Here is a 25,057-nt window from a genome sequence, read left to right as displayed (position 1 = left end):
AGGGAAAATACCAATTTAGAAAGAAGACCATATTTTTAAGAAGAGGGGTTCACTGTGTGAGACAGGGGTCTTTACAAAAGATCTAATCATTGTTAGAAATACCACTGTCACTATGGTTGACTTGTTCCTCCAGCTGACATGACCAATCTTCTCCATTTAACACAGCTTGTCTCACATTCAGATGACTCCATACTGGAAGTTAGTTTGTACAGGGGATGAGTTTGTTTGGAGTACAGAAGTATGTGTCCTTGACTACTTCTCTTACAAAAAAAATGAGAAGCAAAATATGGGACAGAGCATGTGAGTCAGACAGACTAGCTCTTCCATTTGCTTAACTTCCTATAAAATTGTAAAGACAATGTCTACTTACAACATTGATGTAAGAATTAACAAAAGATTTATTGGATGCACTTTATAGCAAAAAGTGTAAGTACAGTATCAAAGTATCAATTGTTAAATGGAATAACTTGGTTATTAGATGGTGGCACAAAAGGCAACTTTTTACTGTTTCTTTTTATTGTCCTTTTTTACAACGAACATATTCTAACATTATAATCGCATACCATCCAGATATATAGAAGCCTAAGCAACCGAACAACCAAACAACTGGTTGCCCAGTCACTATGACGCTCACTGACCACCAGGGGGCAGACGCTCAGTGCAGGAGCTTCCCCCCTCATGGTCAGTGCACTCCTACAGTGAGAGCACTGCTCAGCTGACTGATGGGTGCCGGGTGCTGGGCTCATGGCTAGTGAGCGCAGCTGCAGCAGCACTACTGAGCAGCAGTGGAGGCAGATGCAGTGGGGCCAGGCTGAGTGGGAGCAGGAGCTGTGTGGCATCTGGCCCAGGCCTGGTTGCCTACTGCTTTGGGCAATACTATATCCCTCAGGGGATATCAGACTGCTGGCTTTGGCCCGCAGGCCTGGGAATCAGGCACAAACTGGCAGTCTGACAAGTCTGACATACCCTGATGGGTCCTGGATTGCAAGAGGGTGCAGGCCATGCTAAGGGATCCTCTAGTTTTAAAATATGTAAAGTTCTTGTTCTAGTGAGGGTCACACAGGAAGTACTAATTTCCTCAATGCTGACTGCATCTTTGTTGTCATTAACTCATTAGCATCTTACTGTTCCTTTTATTGGTGTGAAAATAGAGGCTAAAATAGCTTTGGTAACTTACTCAACTGCCTATATCTCAGAGCAAGTAAAATACCTAACATACTGCTTGAACTATACACATATATATAATATTGTAGATACATCTCATTTAATGAGTCATGGGTAAGTAGATTAGGTTAAGAAAGTCACCAACCCAAACTTGAACAATAATACACAATAGTGTCTCACTGAATCAGACTGAAATGGAGCAAAATTTTGAAAAGGGGATAATGCATATAAAAAAATGATGAGAAAATTTGACAGAGACATGAAATAACACCAAGAAAATGAAAGGATTTCAAGTAATAAAATTTTCAAGATAACAATGCTCTTGAATAATAATTTACCAATCCTCACAGATTACAAATGTTAGTTGCAGTTTTTCTTTAACATCACTACATTCTCTCTCAATCATGTACATACACATACACATACACACACACACACACACACACACACACACACACACACGGAGGAAATCTCTTCCCCTTCAGAATCTCAGAGTCTTTTTGCTGCTTCCAAACTGAATAAAAATCCTACTATAGAACCTTTCCTTCATTCCTACTCTAAATCTATCCCTCTTTCCTATCCTTCATCAAAGGTTACTTGAATCTATATGTCCCTTTTTCTCATGTCTTTACCAGATGTCTACCTGTCAACAATTTATTCAAAGTGATTAATGACTAATCAGAATGAAATGACTTATTCTTCTCAGAAGAAATTAATTTTTAGAGGTCTTTTGGAAATTAAACATCTTTGACTAAAGGTATTAATTTCGTGTTAAAACTTAGGCCCCACAGGAGACTGTTAAGGATGATACCTTGTGTAGAATGGGCTTTCCTTTAAGTCTCCAAAGCCAAAGTACTCCAGCAACCCCTGGTTTTATGGAGCAGAGTTCTAGCTGGACTTGATTATTCAAGCCTCAGGGCAGAGACAGGATGGACCTAAATCCTCACAGAATATCTTCTATGGATTTAATATTAAGTAAAGAGAACTGAGCTCATCCCTAGATAAACTTTTTCCCTTCTACATGTCTCAGAGGGACTGAGTGTCACATCATCAGTTGCTTGAACCTATGAATTAACACTACTGCATAGGTTGAGAATTTGGTACTTCTTATTAATTGTAGTATTCATGTGTTAATATGCAATTCCTCTAGTTGGATTTAATGATACAAAGCTAGGGCTCTTTCCCCCTTTGCCAATGCTGGAGTAGTCCTGAGAAGCTATTGGTTTCAAGTTAATAAAAAAGGCCCTAGCTGGTTTGGATCAGTGGATAGTCAGACCTAAGGGCACATTCCAGTCAAGAGCATATATCTCCTACCTTGGATGGGTTGCAGGCTCCTCCCTGAGTGGGCACACCCTGGTCAAGACACCCAATCAATGTGTTTCTCTCACATTAATATTTCTCTGTCTTTCTCTCTCTTTTCCATTCTCTAAAAATCAATGGTAAAATATTATGGGGTGAAAATTAAAATAATAGTTGCTGAAAATAAATTAGTATATCTAGAACTTTATTTTCCACTGAGTCTTACTTGGTATTTGTTTCAAATATCTATGTTAAAAATGCCGACACTAACAGACTCTGACTCTTTCTTCTTCAACAAAGCATTTAAATTACAGTCAACATTCTGGGTTCTGGCACACTGTCACCAGGAAATGTCTATTGATTGGAGCTTCAGATAGTACCATCATAGACATCTCTCATGATAACCCTGAAGAACAGTATAAACTGGATATTCAAAGTAAACTTCATTCATTATAGTTTTATATTTAAGTATTGTTTACTGAATTCCCATTCTCTGGAAGTGGTACAAAGCATATTATTTATAGATTAAGTGGGACATCTGATTCTTCAATCCTGCTGAATTTATAAAAACATCACCACCAAAACATGGACTTTTGAAACACCCACTAGGCCCACTATAGCTTTCTTTGATGCAGTGTCACCTTTAAAGCACTTACTCATGAGCAAGTGTGACTAACACATGGGTGACACCACTATGCTTAGAGATAAGTAGTCATTTATATCTCTAAGGTATTTTGACATCAGAATACACACAGGTTGACAAATGTGGCATGAGCAGTAATCATTTACCAACTTTGTCACAGAAAATGAACAGGGTGTGGGCTATCTTTTGGCAATGCTGTCAGTGTTTCATATACTACATAACTTGGACCTCCAACTGTGTTTAATTAAGAGAATATTCTAAACACTAATTAGCTGCATTTAATTTTTAAAGCAATTTACAGTTCATAGTTTAAAGGGGAAAAAAACGAAAAACAATAGACATGGTCTCTGTGCAATATAATTAATGTTTGGGAAGCAGTCACTGGAGCACAGCATAATGAGGTTGACAAGTCAGGAGCCCTGATATTTCTACACAACATCACAACTCAAACATCATTTTAAAAAGCACTGAAAATTAAATGTGGCACATCAAGTATACTGAACTGCAGTGCCAGTTGTGTGTGTGTATGTGTGTGTGGGGAGAATCTGCTAATTAAAGTTTGCAGTCTCTAATCATAATCAGGATATAAGTTAGAAAGAATGGTGTACAAGCTGACACAGGGGAAAACATAAAAAGAGGTAATCACTGTTAATTTTTACAATAACAATATTAATAATAGCTGGACTCAAAATCTTATATATGTTAAATAAGAAATTCTTTCATGTTTCTTTCTTATATCCCTTTTTCCTTGTAAATGAAAATGAAATATTAAGGTATGCAATTTATGTGAAAAAGGCTAGTCCAATGGTATCATAGCACTTTTACTTTTGACTTTTTTCATGAATCTTTCTGAGCATGATGGTCAGGGTGACCTTTTTCCTCTTAATTAAGAAATGAAATAGAGTTGTCACTATCATATAATAACTAAACCTTATGCTGAGGAAAAAATTTGAAAGCCATGATTCTTTCAAGCGTGGAGGCTTCTGTACTAGGATTTACTTGATCAGACAACATTCTCTTTGAGGCATTTTCCTATGAAATACTTGAATGCTTCCCTCTGAATACAAGCCAATTTAATGCTCAATAACCTTCGAAGCAACCATATTGTTTGCAGCTTTGAATTCTTAGAGAATATTTAAATGACTTTTCTATGAAACAAGGATCCTCCCAATAGATGTGTCTCAGATCTCTCAGCAATGGAACTTCTTAAGCTGTTACATACCTTCTCACTCTTCAATGAATTTAACAGCATATGCAGCCCCCCCATGCCTTCACTACATTCTTTTTCTAGACCTGGGTTCCTTATAAATCCATGACCTTGAAAGGTCTAACATTTGCCTAAGTTTCTGCTATACTCTGCCTTACCTGTTGCTCAAGATATATTTTGAATGCAAAATTGAGATCCCATGATAACTATATTAAATGCCATCTTCAACATATAAGAAATTCCAACAGGATGTCCATGATCACAAAATCTCTATAGTTAACCAATTTTTTGTTTAAATCCAATGGCTTTCCTATTTAACTTATGATTATAACCTCACTATATTAACCTACCTTAATTAAAGAATCTATAATAATAAAAGCATAATATGCTAATTAGATGGAATATCCTTCTGGACAACCTTCTGAACAAAGCCAGGGCTGCAAGGGTAGCCCTGGTCATGGGTGCCAAAGGGAAGCTGGGGAAAAGAAAGCCTACTCTTGCATGAATTTCGTGCATCAGGCCTTTAGTGCAATATAATGAGAAAAGTTATATACTGGAAATAGGTGTTCATCTAAACATTTTTTTTAGAGAATTCAAAATACTGGGGAAGAAATCCAATAGGTTAAAGTAGGTAAATAGTTCTATTTTGATACAGCCACTTGATTTCAATTATGCCACCATTAAAAGTAAAGGCAAATTATGTAAATACTTGAAAATATGCTTATGATATGTTAAGTGGTGGAAAAATAAATATACCTTATTGTTTATAACTAAGCCAAAGCAGATCTGTGCATTAAAAACACTAAGTAAAACACCTAAAAAGGAATAAATGAAAATTCATAAAAATGAAAGCAGTTAAGTTGAAATTATGATTGATATATATTATCCACAAGCTTTCCATCACATGCACAAAGCTTTTCTTAAATTTAAAAGTTTAGCCCTGGCCAGTGTGGCTCATTTGGTTGGGTACTGAAAAGTTACCAGTTTGATTCCCAGTCAGGGCACATGCCTGGGTTGCCTGCTGGATCCCCAGAAGAGGGCACGTGGGAGGCAGCTGATGGATGTATTTATCTTTCCCTTTCCCTTCCTCTCTCTCAAAAAATAAAATTTTTAAAATACTTTTTAAATTTTTTCTATGAAGCTGCCTTAAAAGACACTAATTCAATTTTCAGCTAATATTGTATACTTCCTAACTTCTTTTACATTCCACTCACCAGAATTTTAGAACACCTACAGGACTATGAACTCTGGATGATTAATTCAAGCATTTACACTAACATCAAGTTTTGCATTGTTCTGCACAATCTGAAAATTCCTGTACACATTAAAGTTCAAAAGTGGCAGTTATTTTTTTAATTGTCTGATTGGTTCAGGATAATAGATTTGTTTCTTATTGATTAAAAATTCCTTGGGGGGGGGGAGCAGTAGTTTCCACATAACAATGTTTTAATCAATGATGGACTGCATATACAGTCCCATAAGATTAAAATAGAGGTGAACAATTGCTATTGGAGAGTGATGTCACAGTACAATGCATTGCTCATATGTTGGTGATGATGCTTGTATATAGTAATGGGCCTGACACTGCGCCCTTCTCCAGCCTTGCATCATGATTAGGGTCAGGGCAGGGGGCAGGAGGCAACTGCAGTTGCACTCTGAGTTCCATCCTTAGCCAAATTTTGGTTGCAACTCATGGCTTTTCCTGGATGCTCAGAGGTCCTTTGCATGAGTGTGCCCACAGCTGCCTTGTTGGGCATATCTCCAGCCCAGAGCCTATGCCTGCCTCCTGCAAGCCTGGCCCCAGGCACAACAGGCCCCCCTCAGGACTCAGCGCTTGCTCCTGGTTTCATGAGACTGTGTTTCTTCCCTGGTGTGGCTGATCTGAGTTTCACAAAATAGTCTGGTCAGTGCTGGTTGTGCTGAGCCTCATTGAAGAGTTTTTCATGCAGCAATGAAGAGCCCTGTGGGACCCTCCTTCTTCACCCTCTCATCTCCTCCTCCTTCTCGTCCTCCTCCCAGCCCATGGCCACTTCTTCTCCAACTGCTCCAGGAGTGGGTTTCCTTCTGAGTCAGGGGTCTCAATGCTGTCGGTACTGATGATGCAGGTGGGGTGATGCTGGTTGAGCATCAGGATGAGCTGCTGCCTTTCCTGCTTCAGCTCCTCCATTTGAGTTTTCAGCTCCACATTCATGAGCTCCAGCCACTCAGATTCACGCTGCAGAAGCTCCATCCTCTCCTTGTTCCAGCATTGGGCTGCCACCACTTTGTTCTTTTCCCAGCACCTTTTCCTCCGCTCCTCTTCCTCATCTAGCTTACTTTTCACCTGTTGAGGCCTTAGGCCCAGTTTTACCTCCAGGAACTGCAAAGGGGCTCACCACTACCTTCTCCAAAGCCTCCTCTGCACAGTACTGAGGCTGTCCTGGAGGGTGCAGAGGCTAGGTAAGAGAGACAATGACAGGATTTGGACCATTGGAGCCACCATATCCGCCTCTCCTCTCTCAGCCTTTCTCTGCATGGCTGGAGAAGGCGGGGCCAGCAACTTCCAGCAGCACTGAGCTTCTGAATAGGCCAAGGTTTGCAGCGCTAGCTCTTTGTACACTGGAAATGCTGCATTGTCTCCCTTTCCAGAACCACTGTCAGCCCCAAGGTTATAGGGCTGCCCTGGAAGTCCTCTTCACACCTCCCATCCATGCCAAACATGGCAGTAGACTTAGTGATGGAACTTCTATTTTTAGATAATTTTAAACACACCAGCACTGAGGTAAGACTTCACTTCTTGATTCTGACTCTGCTTCAGGATTATGGGACATGTACAAAAAATTTTTAGGCATACTTCAAATTTCCCTCCTGCCAGTGGCTTTAAATTCTGCATGTACACATCCTGTCCCCCGAGCTGAGTGTGGGCACCATGTCTGTGGGAGAGCATCGTGGCCGGGGCATTTCTCTGCTTTATCTTAGGCTCCTGCATCTTTGGTTGAGTTGGCTGGTTCTGCTTTCTTTGCTCCCCTGCTGCCTTACCCCTGTCAACTTTGGGACTTGAAAATATCTTGGTTCTCAGGTTTAGCACAGGTGGTGTTTGGGAGGGTCTCAGACTGCCTGTATTTGACAGCATTTCTGGATACTGAGCAGGTCATGATGGCTTTGTGATTCCTAAATTTCTTCTTCCAGGTCCTTTTTCTAACAGGAGTTAGGTTGCCTAGATATGACACTCATTCAGTTTAGAATTCACCCATTAGGACATGATATATTTGCATGGAATGGCTTTTATGTGGAGGGTACCTGAGAGGATGGGAATCAGTGGTGAAAGGAACCAATGGTGGATTTGGAACCCCCAGACAGGGAACCTCGCTCACTCCCCACATCTCCCCACTGTACTCCCTGCATGTCTCCCTCAGCAGCGGGCCTGGGCAGGCTAGGCTCCATGGCTCCGGCCAATGCTGCCATCTTTGTGGCTATGGGCACTGCCATCTTTGTCATGGAGTGACAGTTAATTTGCATATTGTCCTTTTATGAGATAGCATATACACTGAGTGGTCAGATTATTATCCATTCAGAGATTGTAATAATCTGGCCACTCAGTGTATATCAACATGTTTATTCTTTCCCAGTTAACTTCCTGATCAAAATAACAGGGTTTGTTTGTTTGTTTTTATAGAAATTGATAAGTTGATTCTAAAATTTAGTTGACAAACAAAAGAGTCAGAATAGATAAAACGATTTTGAAAAGGCTACAAAGTTTCAATTATAGAAGATAAATAAATCCCAGATACCAGGAATTCTGCTTGGGTCTCCGGGGGGGGTGGCTGGCCTGCCATCCACCACAGGCCTCTCACCCAGGGCACCTCATATCCCGAGGGAACCCACACCCTAATCCAGGATATCCTTCATGGCAAACCAGCCAGCCCCCACCCATGCACCAGGCCTCTATCATATCTAATAAAAGAATAATATGCAAATTGACTGTCCCTCCAACATACAAGATGGCTGCCCCCATGTGGTCAAAGATGACTGACCCCATGTGGACACAAGATAGCCACCACAAGATGGCCAGCAGGGGAGGGCTGTTGTGAGAGACCAGGCCTGCACAGGAGAGTAATTGTGGGCTATCAGGCCAGCAGGGGAGGGCAGTTGGGAGTGACCAGGCAGAGCAGTTGGGGGGAGAGGGGGAACCAGGCCTGCAGGGGAGAGCAGTTGGGGGTGACCGAGCCTTCAGGGGAGGGCAGTTAGGGGTGACCAGGCCTGAAGGAAAGGGCAGTTAGGGGCAAACAGGCTGGCAGGGGAGAAGTTAGGCATCAATCAGGCTGGCAGGGGAGTGATTAGGGGGTGATCAGGCTGGCAGGCAGAAGTGGTTAGGAGCAATCAGGACAGCAGGCAGGCAGGAGAGCAGTTGGGAGCCAGCAGTTGTGCATTGTGAGAGGGATGTTCAACTGCCCCTTTAGGCCCAATCCTACCAGGTAGGATTGGGCCTAAAGGGGCAGTCGGACATCCCTCAAGGGGTCCCAGATGGGAGAGGGTGAAGGCTTGGCTGAGGGACACACACCCCCGTACACGAATTTCATCACTGGACCTCTAATATATATATAAAAGCTGACTATGTGCTATGTCTTAGAAAGGTGATGTTAAGTTTTTAAAATCCCCTGTAATATACTTCTTTAGGACTCTTTAAAATACAATTAAATAAAATGTAGTATAATATATAGCCTTCTGAATAAGAGAAGGGTATAGACCAATGGTTGGCAAACTGCAGCTCACGAAGCCACATACAGCTCTTTGGCCCCTTGAGTGTGGCTCTTCCCTAAAATACCACGTTTAGGCGCTCACATAAAGTGCGATTGAAACTTCGTGTCCCATGCGCAGAAGTTGGTTTTCGGCTCTCAAAAAAGAAATTTCAATTGTTGTACTGATGATATTTAGCTCTGTTGACTAATGAGTTTGCCGATCATTGGTATGGACTATAATATTTTTTATCCTGAGATGTCCCATCACATGCTCCCCTTCCCAGTATCAAGAGAATTACATTCAATGTGGCTACTATATGTGCTGCAAACAAACATTTCATAAAAATACATTGTGACAAATTTTATCCCAAAAACAATTTTAATTCAAATCCTAGTTAATTAATCAAATTTCACAGTACCATGCATCTCATTAGGCTTAGCCATTCGTCTTAGCCCAAAAAGAGCTTGAGGTTTTGCTCTAGAGAACCAACAAAGCTAATATAAAAGTAAGGAAAGATAGCAATAGATGATAATTCTTACTTTTAACAATTACTCATCAAAGCTGACACAACACAGAGGTGGAGTAGGCAGCTGTCTGTATGTTGTCAGTTCTGAGATGTGTACATCACCACCTTCCACTTCACTCCCACACTGCAGATTGCCTTGATACAGGCTTTTTCATCCTCAAGATTCATGTCTTTGCCTTAAGGGAATATCTCCAGAATTGCTCCATTAACATGCAAATAAGCTATGTAGGAGGGGTGACACATTAACATACTCACAGTAATTATCTGCTGCTATAATCCTATCAGGATTAATTTATCAACTGTCCAGCAGAAATAAAAGCCCTGAGGATATCAAATGTAAGAAAGATACAATTTAATGTGGGTGGAGCCAGGGATGAGCTAAATTGCCCAAGCCTAGGTAGCACACCATGGTTGGAGGGTTTGAACAACAAAGGAAAAGTATTAATTCACTCAACTAGCAGTCTTCTACTAACTGCCTATAACCTGACAGCCACTAAGGTTAAGAACAAGAATAAATTCATTTTTAACCTTCCTCACAAACACAGAAAATAAGTTGGTGCCTGGAGTGAAAGGGAATGTGTCTCCCTCATAGCATTCTATTAAGGTCTGAATGTAACTGCATGTTAAGTGCTTAATATAATGCCTGGCACAAATTGGTTCTGGTACCAATTCCAATGTGTTTTGGGGGAGGGTTCCCCACCATAGCAAGCACATTTCAGGACACCAGCTAGGTGTCCTATAATTCAATTCAAGTATAGTTATTTACCTGGAGAAATCATCAAATTCCACAGGTTAGGGGTTAAGTCCTACAAGACTCTCCTCTTCACGCCCCCTCTCCCTCACTTCATATGCCACTCTCAAGTTCAGATGTTACCTGTACTTCTAAGGGACTGGCAGGTTCAAAAGACCCAGATTTGATTAATTTACTATAATGGCTCACAAAACTCAGAGAAATATTTTAATTACTATATTATTAGTTTATTATTATAAAAGGTGAGATGGGAGGGAGGCAAATATATATTTCACTCCCACATAGGAATTTTGTATAGTACTATCTCTGGATAAAGAGGCATTTCCTACCCTTTCTGTGTCTTCCCTGAAATATCTGGAATATATTTTTCTGAAAGCAACTATGCAGCAACCATCTTTTTTTCTTCCCAAAGGAGTGACCAGTAGCAGGAATTTGGGCCAGTCATAGTGGGAGATGGCTAGGGCTGGAGAAGAGCATCTCACCACGGAAGGCTATCTACATTTAAGGTTGGCTCATCTATCTTCTTGTGGATCCATATTTTTGTGAGAGTGTGAGTGTTGTGGTGTGTGTGTGTGTGTGTGTGTGTGTGTGTGTGTGTGTAAGAGAGAGAGAATTCAAATTCATGTAGCAAAGCAATTCTCATGATTATTTCTATCAAAATTTTCACATTCTCAGTCAAATGATAGATTGAAAATGGATTTTATTCCACTTATCATCCTGCATCCACCCTCATCCTCATCCCTGAATCTGGGACCAATCACAAAGTAGGCAAGCAGAATTATTAAAAAGTTCTAAGTGACTCAAATGTGTGGTATCAAAGTAGCCTTGCTGCTAGACTTGCTCTAACCCTATGAATCCTTTTAGTGTTTCAGCATTGCTCCTTTATAATTAAGCCCTATCCTTGACCCTAGTTCCAGGAACTAAGAATTGCTTCTTTATAACACTACTAGAGGCCTGGTGCACGAAATTCATGCACAGGGTGCAGGGGTCCCACAGCCTGTCCTGAACCATCTTGCAATCCAGGACTACTCTGGGGATGTCCGACTACCATTTTAGTCCCGATCCTGGCTAAGCTGGTTGGACATCCCTCTTTCAATCCTGGACCATTGGATCCTAATTGCCCACCTACTTGCCTGCCTGATCGCCCCTGACCACTCTGCCTACCTGCCTCATCACCCCTAACCACTAACCTGCCTGCCTGATTATCCCTAACCACCTCTGCCTGCCTGATCACCCCTAACTGTCTCTGCATCCGCCCTTGCTGCCTCAGCTTAGTCTTGAATGACATCCTGAATGACGTTTGGAAAGTCATTCAGCTGTCTAATTAGCATATTATGCTTTTATTATTATAGATTGACTAAAGCTACAGTTTCCCCAGGGTGTGGCTAGTGCCTTCACTACAGTCCTTCTGATGAGTGGAAACCTGGTTCTGAGTCTTAGACCCCATCATCTCCTGATAGAGCTAGACTTAGCATTTAGTGACTACTGGAATACCTCAATATCTCCCATAGACCTTCTCTGGTGCATGATAAACTTGCTTGCTATGTTTGTGTTTACCATATTGCTCAGCTTTTCTGAAGATAATTACCTTCTTCTGTAGACTTTCTAGTATTCACTCCCCACTGCCAAGACCTTCCTGGATCTTTATAATACTTTCTAGGCCCTCTCCCATAACGATAGGCAGAGCTAGTGGTTTTGATTCAATGCTACTGAAAACTTTTGCTTATAATTGGTGTAAACTAAGACTTGATAAACTTTCTTCTCTTCCCCCTCCAACCATCTCAGGCTATAATGTTCAATAAGTTAAAAAATAATAATAATATAGCATGGGAGAAAAGTATCTCATTAAATAAATCATAGAAATGTCAACCTACCTGTCGCAAATTGAAATAATTTTATGAAAAATATCTTTGGCTGTAGGCTTAGCTTTCTTATATCCATTCATAATAAATTGTAAAGAATGGAAATGAACTAGTATTTCACAAGGATGAATTATGGGTATGATTCAATTAAAATTATACTTTTTTCCTGAGATAGTCAATTATTCACCCAATTGCCATAGTCCATATACTCGGAAACCTCATTTTGCATACCTATTATACTAGTATAAGTCATGTTCAAACATGCTTAACCATTGATCATCCCTATTAATTGTAATGACAAGAAAAAATATTTCATCAACAATGGTATTTCAGCCAAAATATAGATTTCATGAGCTTTGGGAGTGCACTATTTGATGCTTTTACCCCACTTCCACACAAACATTTATTGAGTTGTGGCTGTAGACAAATTACATATTAACCTAGGATGAGAAAAAGCTATTTCCAAAAAATTTGGGTAGCAAGGACAACGTGAAATGAGAATTAAATATAGACAATCCATGCCCAGCTGGTACTGCTCAGTGATTGAGCATCAACCCATGAACCAAGAGATCCTGGTTGGATTCCCAGTGCAGGCATGCAAGAGACATTCTCTCATTGATGTTTCTATCTCTTTATGCCTCTCCCTTCCATTCTCTCTAAAGACAATAAAAACATATTTTAAAAAATAACAGACAATTCACAAAGTTTAGATAAGCATATTTCTAATAAAATGAACAAATGTCCAAAATATTCATTAAGCAAAAAAATCAAATTACAATATAATATTCATTCAAGTTACAATATAATATTCATCAAATAATTTTATTTGCCTAAAAACTCACACATCATCTCTGTGGTTGGGCTGGCCCATCAGTCATACCTGAGGCTCCAAGACAGAGGCAGTACCAACACCCATGACAATAGGAAGCAATATCAGCTAAAACAGAAACTTCTACTCAGATAAGTGCCTAGTATAGCCTACATTTCACAATGATTGTTCTGGTTTGCTTTGTTTAGGTTTTGCATTGGTGGATACTCACTCCATACCCTTCTGATTATCACCTGTTAGATTAATGGCAGGGTCTGTTATATTTATAATTCATATAGTTCTGTCTATTCAAGTCTATTGCCTCAACTAATTTTATTGACTTGACTCATTAATGACACAATCAGTACTTCATTGGAATTCACTGATTATTCCTTGTAATTAACCAAATTAGTTGGCAGGTTTGTGTAGACATGGTATAAGGATTATTATACCTGATAACTGAGATACAATGGTTTGATTCAGCTACAACATCTGAGTGGAGTAGTTACAACAGAGACAGCATGTTGTCTGGTCCTTTACAGAAGAAATTTGCTGACCTCTGCTCTAGAGGAGACCTCAATGATTCATGGCCCTTATATTAAAGGTTAGGAAATTGAAGCCCAAACAGTTTAAATGACTCAAATTCAATATATCTGATTTTTTTAAAATACCCTCCTAGCCCCCCACAAAATAATCACAGTTCTTCTAATAGTGCTGCTCATTTCAAGGAATTACACCATTTATCTAATCATACAAGCTTGCAATCTTCAGGTCATCCCTGACAGCCCCTATTCATTATCCCAGCATAGATCCAGTCTGAACTTTTTCAATTTTACACCCTCCATATTGAATCTTGCCACTTCGCTCCATTGCTACCATCCTAGTATAAACTGGCATGACCATTCTCCTGTACCACTCATAGCAACCATCTCCTAAATAGTCTCCCTGCGTCACCTCTGGCCACAGTCTGATTTTTCTCTTCATGCTATAGTCAGTGTGATCTTTTCAAAATACAAATCTGAACACAATCTATCTGCCTAAAACTCTCCAAAGACCTCTCACTGATTGTAGAATAAATAACAAAGTATTTAATGTGACCCCAAAAGTCCTATGCTAACTAGCCCCTGCTAACCTCTGCAGTCTCATCTTGCCCAACCTGCATTATCACTAATTCTGCTCTATCTACTCTAACTTGCTTTACACTTGCCAACCTCCCTCACACCATAGGAACTTATGCTTTTCTTATGACCTTCCCCATCCCCCTTTGCCTAGTTTGTGCTTTCAGGCATTAATCAATGCTTCCTTGGGGAAGCAAGTTCTGACTTTCCTGACTTTTTCAAATGCTCTCATTTTATGCTTTTATATAACACTGTATCTTTCCTTCCACGTACTTATTATCACAGGCACAGTTTTACAGTTGTTGTTTGTTGTTTTTTTTTTATCATAACAGACTTGTTTTTCCCCAATACTTTCAATTTGTTTCTGAGTTTCATTTTTCTTTAATGTGTATAATGTTTTTATAAAAATACCACAAACAACCTTTCACAGACTAAGTTGTTACTTATTTGAAAGGGGAAAAAACACAGATCATTGCACTTTCTTAAAAATATAAGCTGATATATATATATATCAGCTTATATATGTATACTTTAAAGCTACGTAGAATATTAAAGAAAATTTCTAAAATGCTTTTCTTGAAAAAGTACTTATAGAAGCTTTTTATTTTAAACTAATAAGTAGACTATGAATAGTGAATTCTGAGAATTATGCATATTCTTTAGAAAATGAAAGTTATAATCCTAAAGTACTATAATCATCTAATAGGCTCCTGATCTTTCAAATTCTTTAATCCTTCTCCATATTAACTTTTTGACCTAGCTTTTTACAAACACTTTTAAGTCCCTGAAAATATTTTAGTGACATAAAACCTAATTTATTCAGGCTGCCCTATGTTAACAACTATCTTACAATGTAGTTGGATTCTGAGTAGTCCACATGAAAACACAGGTCTAATATGGCACTCCTAAAATAGAAATGCCAGTTAAAAGTCCAAGTTTATTTTCTGTATTTCAGGATTACGAACCTAACCAACACATTCCATGTTAAATAGGGAGGGGATTTACTTATTCTTTTACAACTAAAAGGCAAAATAACATTTTAAAAAAATCAACCATTTTCACCCTTCCAGTATAATATAATTGTACTTTTAAAAGAAATTCAACCCCAAACTTCATTCATCAAATAAACTATTTCAAAATTACAACAGGCGAATCAATCATGTGATCAGCTTGGCACTGACAGTGGCATTTTAGAGAATATGTAAGGATATAAAGTGTGACCCTCAGCCATTTGGCCATTATAATCTTAATGAAAAAGATCTGCTTATGTGAAACATTTATCAACTGACTTCCAGCATCTGGCACCTAGCCCCAAACTGAAGAAGAAAAAGAGTAGTGAAAGATGATACAAGGAAATCTTTTCAGAAAGGGTGGGATTTCAATGGACTTTAAAGGATGGATGGTTTGAAAAGCATGGAAGTATAAAGATACCAGCTTGACTAAAGCACAAAGAAAGCTGCAGAGAAGGAAGAATATAACTGAATTATTAAGCAACTACCATCCATGTCCAGGAAATGTAGAAGGGATTTTAGAACAAGATAAGGCAAATTGGGAGTAGATTATAGAAGGCTTCAAATGCTAGATTAAGGGGTGTGAACTTGAGCCAAAAGAAATTACAACTGTATTCCAAAACCTCTCCAAAGCATAGATTTAGCTGAGAGTGCCATTTGTCTATGGCCCTGAGATACTGTTAATTCCAACTCTTCAATGTGAATGAGCAAGATATGGTAAGTATAATTAATTAAAGGAATAAGGCCTTTTAATTTTATATTGGGACAAACTGGATGCTTCAACTATAGAAATGAAATCCAAATGGCAGCAAATAAATTGGATCTCAAAAGAGCCCAACCCAGATTAAATAAGGGTCCTCCTAAATCTCACTTTAAAAACAAATGTCAAGTATCAACAAACACAGATGTACATAATGATTTGGCTGTTTCATTACTTTGTGTAATGAGAAATCTCAAAATAGAACATTATTCTGCAGAGACAAAAGGTCTCAATTTAATGTCCTTTAACATTACTGATGTGCTCCCATCATGAATGCTCCCATTAATTTAGGTCAAGTGAATGATAAGAACTTTAAAAATGTTCTCTGTCAAATGCCAAAGTCTTACATTCCTTGGTATATTTAGTGCCAGGTGTGAGGCAGTGGCTCTGGACACCAAAAGGAGACACATAGGAGACTGGAACACAAATTGGGCTATAATTTTCTACTTTATATCTGATTACTCCCTTGTCCCATTTTCAACATGGATAGTAAGGTTGGTCAAGTAGAACAATCTCTGACCATTTTTTAAGCCACTCTGGAAAAGCTCCATCTCCTAAAATACTCTGTTTTCATCTATGTACAAGGTCAAGGCAGTGCTCCCTGAGTTTGCTTATTAACATTATCAGTTGTCCATGATCCTTTTAGAAGGGGGTGAGTTTTTCATTTGCTTCTTGTGTGATTCTGAATTATGGCCAATCACCATGTGATTTCAAACTAAAGAGTTTCATTTTAGAAAAAAATTAGATTTCTTACAAGTATTTCCCCTAAATTCCTTTCAGGTTGCTGCCAGTTGTTCAATGCAGCTCATTATGTTATTACTGTTATTTATTAATGTAACTTACATACTAGATACTGTAAAACAGTATAGTTCCCCACTTCAATGAGTATCCTATCTAATAAAAGAGAAACATTCAAATTGACCATACCTCTGCTAGGCCCACAAGCCACGCCCACCAGAAAATTAGTAGTGAGTATGCAAATTAAGCAAACAAATATGGCGGCTGCCACAGAGCTGGAGCCAGCTGGAGGCTTGGGTCTCCCCAGCAATGGAGGAAGCAAAGCTTCCTGCCTGCCTGGCCAGTCCTGGTCTCTGTTCAAGTCTACAATATTTCAATTACAGAAGAAAAATAAATCCCAACAAAAATGGCAGCAGCCACGGAGCTGGAGAGAGCAGGAAATTTGGTTTGCCCCCCACGATGGAGGAAGTCAAACTTCCTGCCCACCCTGGCCAGCCCTGGCCTCTGCTCAAAGCTAATAGGTTTCAATTATAGAAGATAAATAAATCCCAGATACCAGAGCACCCACTTGAGTCACCAGAGGGCGTGGCCAGCCTGCAAACCACCACAGGTCCCTCACCCAGGCTGCCCCATGACCCAAGGAAACACATACCCTGATCCAGAACACCCTTTGGGGCTAACCAGCTGGACCCTACCTGTACACCAGGTGGGATTGGGCCTAAACAGGCAGTCGGACATCACTCGAGGGGTCCCAGATTGGAGAGGGTGCAGGCTGGGGTGAGGGACACACACCCCTGTGCACAAATTTCATTCACTGGACCTCTAGTAATAGGACAAAAACATTGAAACTGGCTTCAAGGGGTTTGAAGTTGGAACAGAATATAAAGCCACTAAGAGTCTTAAAGGGATGAGCTTGGAAATAAAGATAATTTTAGCAGGAGTATGCTGCATAGTCACGTAAATATAAGGAAACTAAGTCCAAACTATACAATCTGAGCATAGGATTTGATTAAAAAGAGCAGATATGAACAAGGATTTCCAAGGAACCAATGATAATAATAGCAAAAGCAGCTAATGTTTATTAAGTATTTAAAACATGGCAGGATCATTGCATAACTGCTTTCCATGTATTCTCATTTAGTGTTCATAGCATCCTATGAGACAGGCCTTATTATAACCATTTGATTTATGGAAAAAGTGAGGCACAGAGAACTTGTTACTTAACTTTCCTGAGGTTAAATGCTTGGTTGAGGCTATAAAACTTGAATATATACTTTAATATATGCCTCCTGAGAATACATGGATTTATTTTTTAACAATACAACAAAATTTATACAAACAAAAAAGGATTGTATTGTTCAAAGTAGTCACAGTAGGGAGCCATACACTTATTACAGTGCTGCAAACATTACTGTAACTCTTCTTCTTTAGTGATTGTGTTCTAAACCTGAAACACTTCTGGGGATTCAGAGAAAACCACCCAAATGTGCCTTAGTGGTATGTGGATTATTTTTACCTAAAGGCAACCAAGACCCACAGGCTCAAGGGAAACTTTTTCCCTGTACCTTAACTATCTAGATGAATTTAAATTTAGGAGCTTGACCCATGATAAGAGTTATCACCAGAGATGACTTTTTAAAAATATTTTTAAATTATTTTTTTAGAGAGAGGAAGGGAGGGAGACGGAGAGGGAGAGGGAGAGGGAGAGGGAGACGGAGAGGGAGAGGGAGACGGAGAGGGAGAGGGAGACGGAGAGGGAGAGGGAGAGGGAGAGGAAGAGGGAGAGGGAGAGGGAGAGGGAGAGGGAGAGGGAGAGGGAGAGAGAGAGGGAGAGGGAGAGGGAGAGAGAGAGGGAGAGGGAGAGGGAGAAAGACATAGATGTGAAAGCAAAACATCCATCAGCTGCCTCTTGCATGCCCCCTACCATGGAATGAGCCCCCAACCCAGGCATGTGCCCTGATTAGAAATCGAATGGAACTGGCAACCTTTCAGTGCATGGGATAATGCCCAACGAACTGAGCCACACTGACCAGGGCACCAGAAATGACTTTTTAACTATCTATATGGCAAGGCAAAATAACAATTACTGAATGCGAGCTTTCCTTGCAGTGACTTTCTGAAGTAAGTGTGCATTACCTTATCCCAAGATCCTAATGTTATATGTATCCATATTCCCTTTCTGTCTCCAAACATGTCTTGTATGTAGGGTCTCTGACTCTCTCATATATGTAATGCTCCTTTATACATGCATGTATTAAATTGATTATTTTTTCTTGCTAATCTGTCTCATGTCTATTTGATTATTAAACCAAGGGGGAAGGGGGGAAGGACCTTGAGAGTAGAAAAAACTTTGTTCCTCCCACAAACACCCTGATTTTATTCACTAGTGGAAATCTATCTTTGAGGTTAAATTTAAAATGTTTAAATACCTAAAAATACTAAGTTGGAATAAAGTCTGTCAAGTGAAGTGTGTTCTCTAGCTAAATAATTTCATTTGGAGTAAAAATGTGATGTCATATAAAGAATTGAGATGAAATTTTTCTTTCCATTCCCCCCAAATTCTGGAAGAGTGGCACTATCTCTAAAATCAGCTATAACTTCCCTAGAAGAAAACTTAACTCTATAAATTCTACTGCTAGTATGTGTTTTCATGTTAAAATGTAAATGTTGTCTATAGTAAAATTCAGAGTTTATGCATTTTACATCATACATTTTATGTAAGATTATTAGAGAATAATATTTCTACATATGAGATATCCAGGCACAGATACATGGTAAGTACTATAGCTGCTCAAATATGTGAAGTTTAGCAAGGACTACATATTAGTTGGCAATGGTTTTCATGGAAAAAAAATAGAAATTACCTGGGCTTGGAGAATTAGTTAAATTTCAATAAATGAGAGAAAAGATCTTCCATGTAGGGTAGAGGAATCTTACTTGATTCGTTAATTAAAGTGGACTTGAAAAACTTTCTAATCCATATGAAATAGGATTAGAAAATCCATAAAGAAAACACCAATAAAAGCAGATGTTAATATTAGAGAGCAATGAGAAACAAACATAGATAGCATGGTAGACCCAGATTACAGGGGGCAGGTTACCTAATGAACGCAATCTGGTTAGTCTGCACATGATCTAAAGTTAGTCTATTATCACTTCCACCTGTGATTTTGTAACCTCAAGAATATGTCAAAGCCCACTAATAAATGTCTTGCTCTACAAAGGCAATTTAAGAACAGAAAAGAAAAGTAACATGGATACTTCAAATTCTCTCTCCATTGAGTAAAGGTCCTCCTACTGACCTTGCTTTAAAGACAGGGCAAGCTGGCAAGATCTGAAAGGGACCATCAGCAGTGTGCAGATAAGCTTTTAGAGATGCTTTATTGTCTTTCAAAAGAATGAACAGATTTTCTGGTGGAATTCAGTAAATGCAGAGAATTATTTTTAGCAAGTATAAGCCTTCTGGGTTATTGGATAATTATTTTCTAGATAAAATACAGCCCTAAAAACTCCTTGCTATTTCATTAATTAAAGTAAATACTTGTTTACACTACTCTACTGCAAATCTTTAGAATGCAAGATAATAATGAATCCAATTTTGCAGTGCATTGTAAATCATATTAGCAACTTCTTGTGCTCTCCAGGTTTAATAGGTGATAGTTTATTATTCATGTTCAGCATAAACTAAGTCATTAAAATTACAAATTTACAAGTAAGCTGCAAAAATTATGCTTGTCTTCAAGATTATGATTTTAATAATTGAAAATACTATCTGACCTCAAGCAAGAAAAATGCTGGAAATTTGAAAGTTCATCTGAAATTCACAGTTAAGAAAGACAAGTCTCTGAACACTAGAGCCATCTTTTTATTTATAGGATAGAAAACTGGTAAATGAACAAAGAAAATTTACATAGTTTTGCGGTATTCATATTTCTGGAATTCCTTTCAAAGTCTATTTCCAAAATGAATATGTTATAAATATGAGAGGAGAATTATATTCTGGCATAAAGAGAAGAGGTATGATTTAATAAAAAAATAATGTTTGTTTTATGCACTAAGTGATGAACTGTATAGAAAATTCTAAACCTTGTTTGGGTCTGCTTTTTCATATAAAATGAGATCTGACCATGTACATGTTATAATTGTTCCAACCAAGTTGTTTTTCGCTGGCTAGCAAGCCCAGCCATTTGAGAGTTATATTTTAAAATAAAACCTTTCTCAAGCTCATCTTGAGCTGTTGATTCTTATGAGCTTGGGGTCCCTGTTTTAGTTTTTGAGACTTCCATTGGCTTCAAATCACAGTCAAAGGAAGACTGACTCCTCTGGAATTCAAATTTACTGCAGTTGAATGAGCTCACTCCTCCCAACTCCCTACCAGTTGTTTCAATTCAGTGTCTTGATTAAATTCCAGAGGAGACTTCTGCTTAAAACAAGCCTGCCAAGGGCTTGCCCAGTATCCTAAGAGAGTGTACTGTAGACATCCCATAAGTACATGTGTGCTTTCATTTTTTTGTCTATCTTCAATTCTTTTCAAATTATGCTATAAATTTTAAAGGATCCTCAGACATTTAAATTGATGGGATGAGGGAGGGGGTCCAAGAACCAGAAATAATTTGGATTAGCTAAAACACCCTTCCTAACCTACCTTGCAAGCTAAAGAGAAGTAGGGACACCATAGTTCATTACCTTTTATCATTTTGTTTAGTCACACAATGCCCTTTACATATGAGATTGGGCTTCCATTTTGGCTATGTCCAGTAAGATTCATTGAGAAAAAATAATAGTTTTAGGAGTATATATTTTCTAAATCTGTTTTCTTATCTGTAAAACGAGGAAGCTGAGACTAAATAATCAAGTTCTTTTCCCTTCTTTAACTTTCTATGATTCAAATCACTTTGAATCTGCTCCATTATTTGAATTAATAATGTTCACACATCTAGAAAATTATTCTTCAGCAAACAAATGATAAGCCTGGGAATACAAAGAAGAGGTTTAAGAGTCTAAAGGAGGCTAGAAAGCTAGTAAGGGACATCCTATCTAATAAAGAGGGAATATGCAAATTTACCATCACGCCATCACAAAGATGGTGGCACCCATAGCCACAAAATGGTAGCACCCAGTCCCCTCATCCCCACCAGAGTCCCCCAGTCCCAGGGGGTGGCAGGCAAGCAGCACTGCCTCCTACACCCCCCACACTGGGGATCAATCCTGAAACCTGGGCATGTGCCCTGACCAGGAATCGAACTGTGACTTCCTAGTTCATAGGTCGACATTCAACCACTGAGCTCCACCAGCCAGGTTCCCTAACTTTTTGTGTATATATATATTTATCATTTCTTCTACCTCTGTCTGTCCAGAGAGCTCACACACACACACACACACACACACACACTTCATGTCAAAAGATGAGACTCTACATACTTCCTATCATGAAGATTGTTTTGACCTCAGAATGACTAAATTTATCACACCTGGGGACTATAGGTGTTGGATTTTCTTCCCTTTTCGACTACAAGCCCCAGGAAGGCAGGGGTCATATCTTTTTTATTAATGACAGCCTCCTCTCAGCACCTAGTGCCTGGAACATAGTAGGTGCCTACTAAACATTTGTTTCATGAATGAATGAGGGCTTAAAGTACATAAAGGCTCCTACAGCACCTTGACCTTGCACTATCATTGCATGTATCTCTGTATATTGTAATTGCAATATACTGTCTGTCTCCTTTAGAGAACAAAGTGCTCAATAAATATTTGTTTGATCAAGGACTGTACTAGATGAATTTCTCTTAATACTGAAAGGGCCAACCTTCTAGGGTCAACAAAAGAGCTTTGGGGTCATATACATAAAGGCCCTCAGTCAGACCTGTTCTCTAAGTCACTTTCTTTTTCTCTGAGTGATGGAGGGTCCTTTCCTGCTTATGCCAAAGCTCAAGTGCCTTGGTACTTCTGAATCTCCAGACCCGTGTTCCTGTTCATCACAAACTTGCCTTCAATCTAACCTAAGCCAAGAGCCTGGTTTCCTGCCTGAGTCCAGAATATCAAAAGAATAATAGTGGCCAAGACTGGAGGTTAGAAGAAATGGGAGAGATGTTGATCAAAGGGTATAAACTTTCAGTTATAAGATTAATCAATTCTCGAGACCTAATGTCCAATGCGGTGAAGACTTTTAACAACCTTCTGCTGTGTACTTGAAATTTACAAAGAGAGTGAATCTCAAGTGTTCTCACCATACAAATAATAATAATAATAATAATAACAACAACAACAACAACTATGTGGGATATTGAATGCATTAATTATAGCTTGATCGTACCCTTTAAATATATGCAGTTTTTATTTGTCAATTATAGCTCAATAAAGGTAAAAATATAGCCTCAACATTTATTGCTACATTAGTGCATTTAACTCACAAAGTCAAACCCTTTTCAAATGGGTTTTAGTTATAAAGCATTTCATATAAATTTAGAAGAAAATCAAGCAAAATAAAAAAAAAACACAGACCACTTCCATAACATTGCTCCCTCATCTCTTCTCCTTACCAGAATTCTGTGTAGCAACTGCCAGATAAAGACCCAGAAGATGAAATGGTCTTTACTAACTCAAGTGATTCTATTAACTAATTAAGGGGCCTTCTGGTTTCTATAATACATCCCACTTCTCCATAAATTGACTTAACTCTTAACTGTTCCAAGACATTTGTTAAATTGGACTGGGAAATTTTCACAGTTTTAATTGCTTAAGAATTGATTAAATTAAAAGTAGGCAGGAAATGAAACACTGTGAATGATAAAACATATTCCAATATTGATCAATGTACCAAGTAAGAAAATGTCCTGGATTTGCCAGCAGGACAGTGTGAGTAAAACTCACACTACAGCTGTAATGTTTAAAAATGACCAGGGTCTCTATGAAGCCAAAGCTTCTGTTTTTTTATGGGGCAATAGAAACAGGGAGATGTTTTGAGAAAACTACCTATGATGCCATACCTGATCCTATGTTTCTATGAGTATTAGGGAAGAATGTTTGCCAAGTGTTAACATGAAAAGTGAAATATGATCAACAAAATGGCCTTCCTCATTTTTTTAATATATTTTATTAATTTTCCACAGAGAGGAAGGGAGAGGGACAGAGAGCTAGAAACGTGGATGAGAGAGAAACATCGACCAGCTGCCTCTTGCACACCCCCTACTGGGGAAGTGCCTGCAACCAATGTACATGCCCTTGACCGGAATCGAACCTGGGACCTTTCAGTCCCCAGACCGATGCTCTATCCACTGAGCCAAACCGGTTTCAACAGCCTTCCTCATTTTTTAAAAACTGTAAAAATAAACTGACCAGTGTGGCTCAGTGGTTGAACTTCAACCTATGAACCAGGAGATCACAGTTTGACTCCAGGTCAGGACACATGCAAGCTCCATCCCCAGTGTGGGCTATGTAGGAGGCAGCCAATCAATTATGCTCTCTCATCATTGGTGTTTCTATTCTTTTCTCTCTTTCTCTTCATCTCTGACATCAATAAAAATATTTTTAAAATGTAAGAATACAGAGCTATGTTGCTTTGCATTTAGAATCCATGTATAAGGCTAAGTGTAAAATTAGGGAAAAGTTCCCAAATTTCCATTTCCTCATCAATCTCTCCCTCTATAAAATAATTATCCTCTAATTAAACAAGGTAATAGTGAAATGCAAAGCTTTATGAATTCCTCTGAAGAAGCTTGATTTAGGGTTTTATTTTCAAAATGTAACATGTTAGCCACCTAAAGCCTCAAGAGTGAGAGTTTGGGTTGCTTTACAACCTTTGGAAGGCTGTTCTGATGACTGGGTTCCTTTTGCTTTTTACCAAAACTGAGAGGGTTGTTTCCACTTCAGTCACTAGTACCCAAATAGCAACTGGACCCAAACTCTGTGATCCAGTAACTTGTATGCTTTTATATATGCTGAGAAATGGAGACAGGCTGCCCATCCACCATCAACAGGCAAGCAGATCCTGTCGGAGGATATCCTTGCCACAAAAACCAAGATAAAAAGCCATCAATGAAAATTTGAATGATCTAAATATACATGCACAATGAAAGGTTATCATTGCATCCCATAAGTGGGATGGGACCACCGTGGCATTATTAAAATAGTAGATACATTCTCAGCTCCTAACTCAATCTGCTTTCAACATGTCTAAAATGTGCTCTAAAGGTGGAGAAGCAGCATGTTAAGTCAACCAATGACACACTCCCTGTTAACTTTGTCCTATTATAAAGTTAAGAGAGAACTTACATAATGCTAAAGATAGACATTTTATATTACAAGTCTGTGTGTAGATCAATACAATAGATGGGAACAGTAATTTTCAAAGCTTACCAGTTATCAAAATCATGGGAGAGCTTGAATGCATTAATTATAGTATATATATATATATAGACTCAGCTCCCAGAGTTTCTGATTCAGTCTCAGAGGG

At 38.9% G+C, this 25,057-nt stretch overlaps 2 protein-coding genes across 2 annotated transcripts in view; both read right to left on the bottom strand.

The window, feature by feature from the left end:
* Window positions 1–25,057, bottom strand: part of TENM1 (teneurin transmembrane protein 1) — a 938,436-nt gene that overhangs the window by 645,180 nt on the left and 268,199 nt on the right. The window lies entirely within an intron of this gene.
* On the bottom strand, window positions 6,301–6,678 carry LOC118721961 (jun dimerization protein 2-like; the record flags this gene model as incomplete). The annotated part of the gene is made up of 1 exon (XM_036443220.1): window positions 6,301–6,678. A coding segment is annotated over one exon (378 nt), but the record flags the coding sequence as incomplete, so codon positions are not given.

The sequence above is a fragment of the Pipistrellus kuhlii genome, unplaced genomic scaffold (assembly GCF_014108245.1).
Source record: "Pipistrellus kuhlii isolate mPipKuh1 unplaced genomic scaffold, mPipKuh1.p scaffold_m20_p_19, whole genome shotgun sequence".
Lineage (NCBI taxonomy): Eukaryota > Metazoa > Chordata > Mammalia > Chiroptera > Vespertilionidae > Pipistrellus > Pipistrellus kuhlii.
The sequence above is the reverse complement of the archived record's forward strand: the minus strand, read 5'-3'. Positions and strand labels throughout refer to the sequence as shown.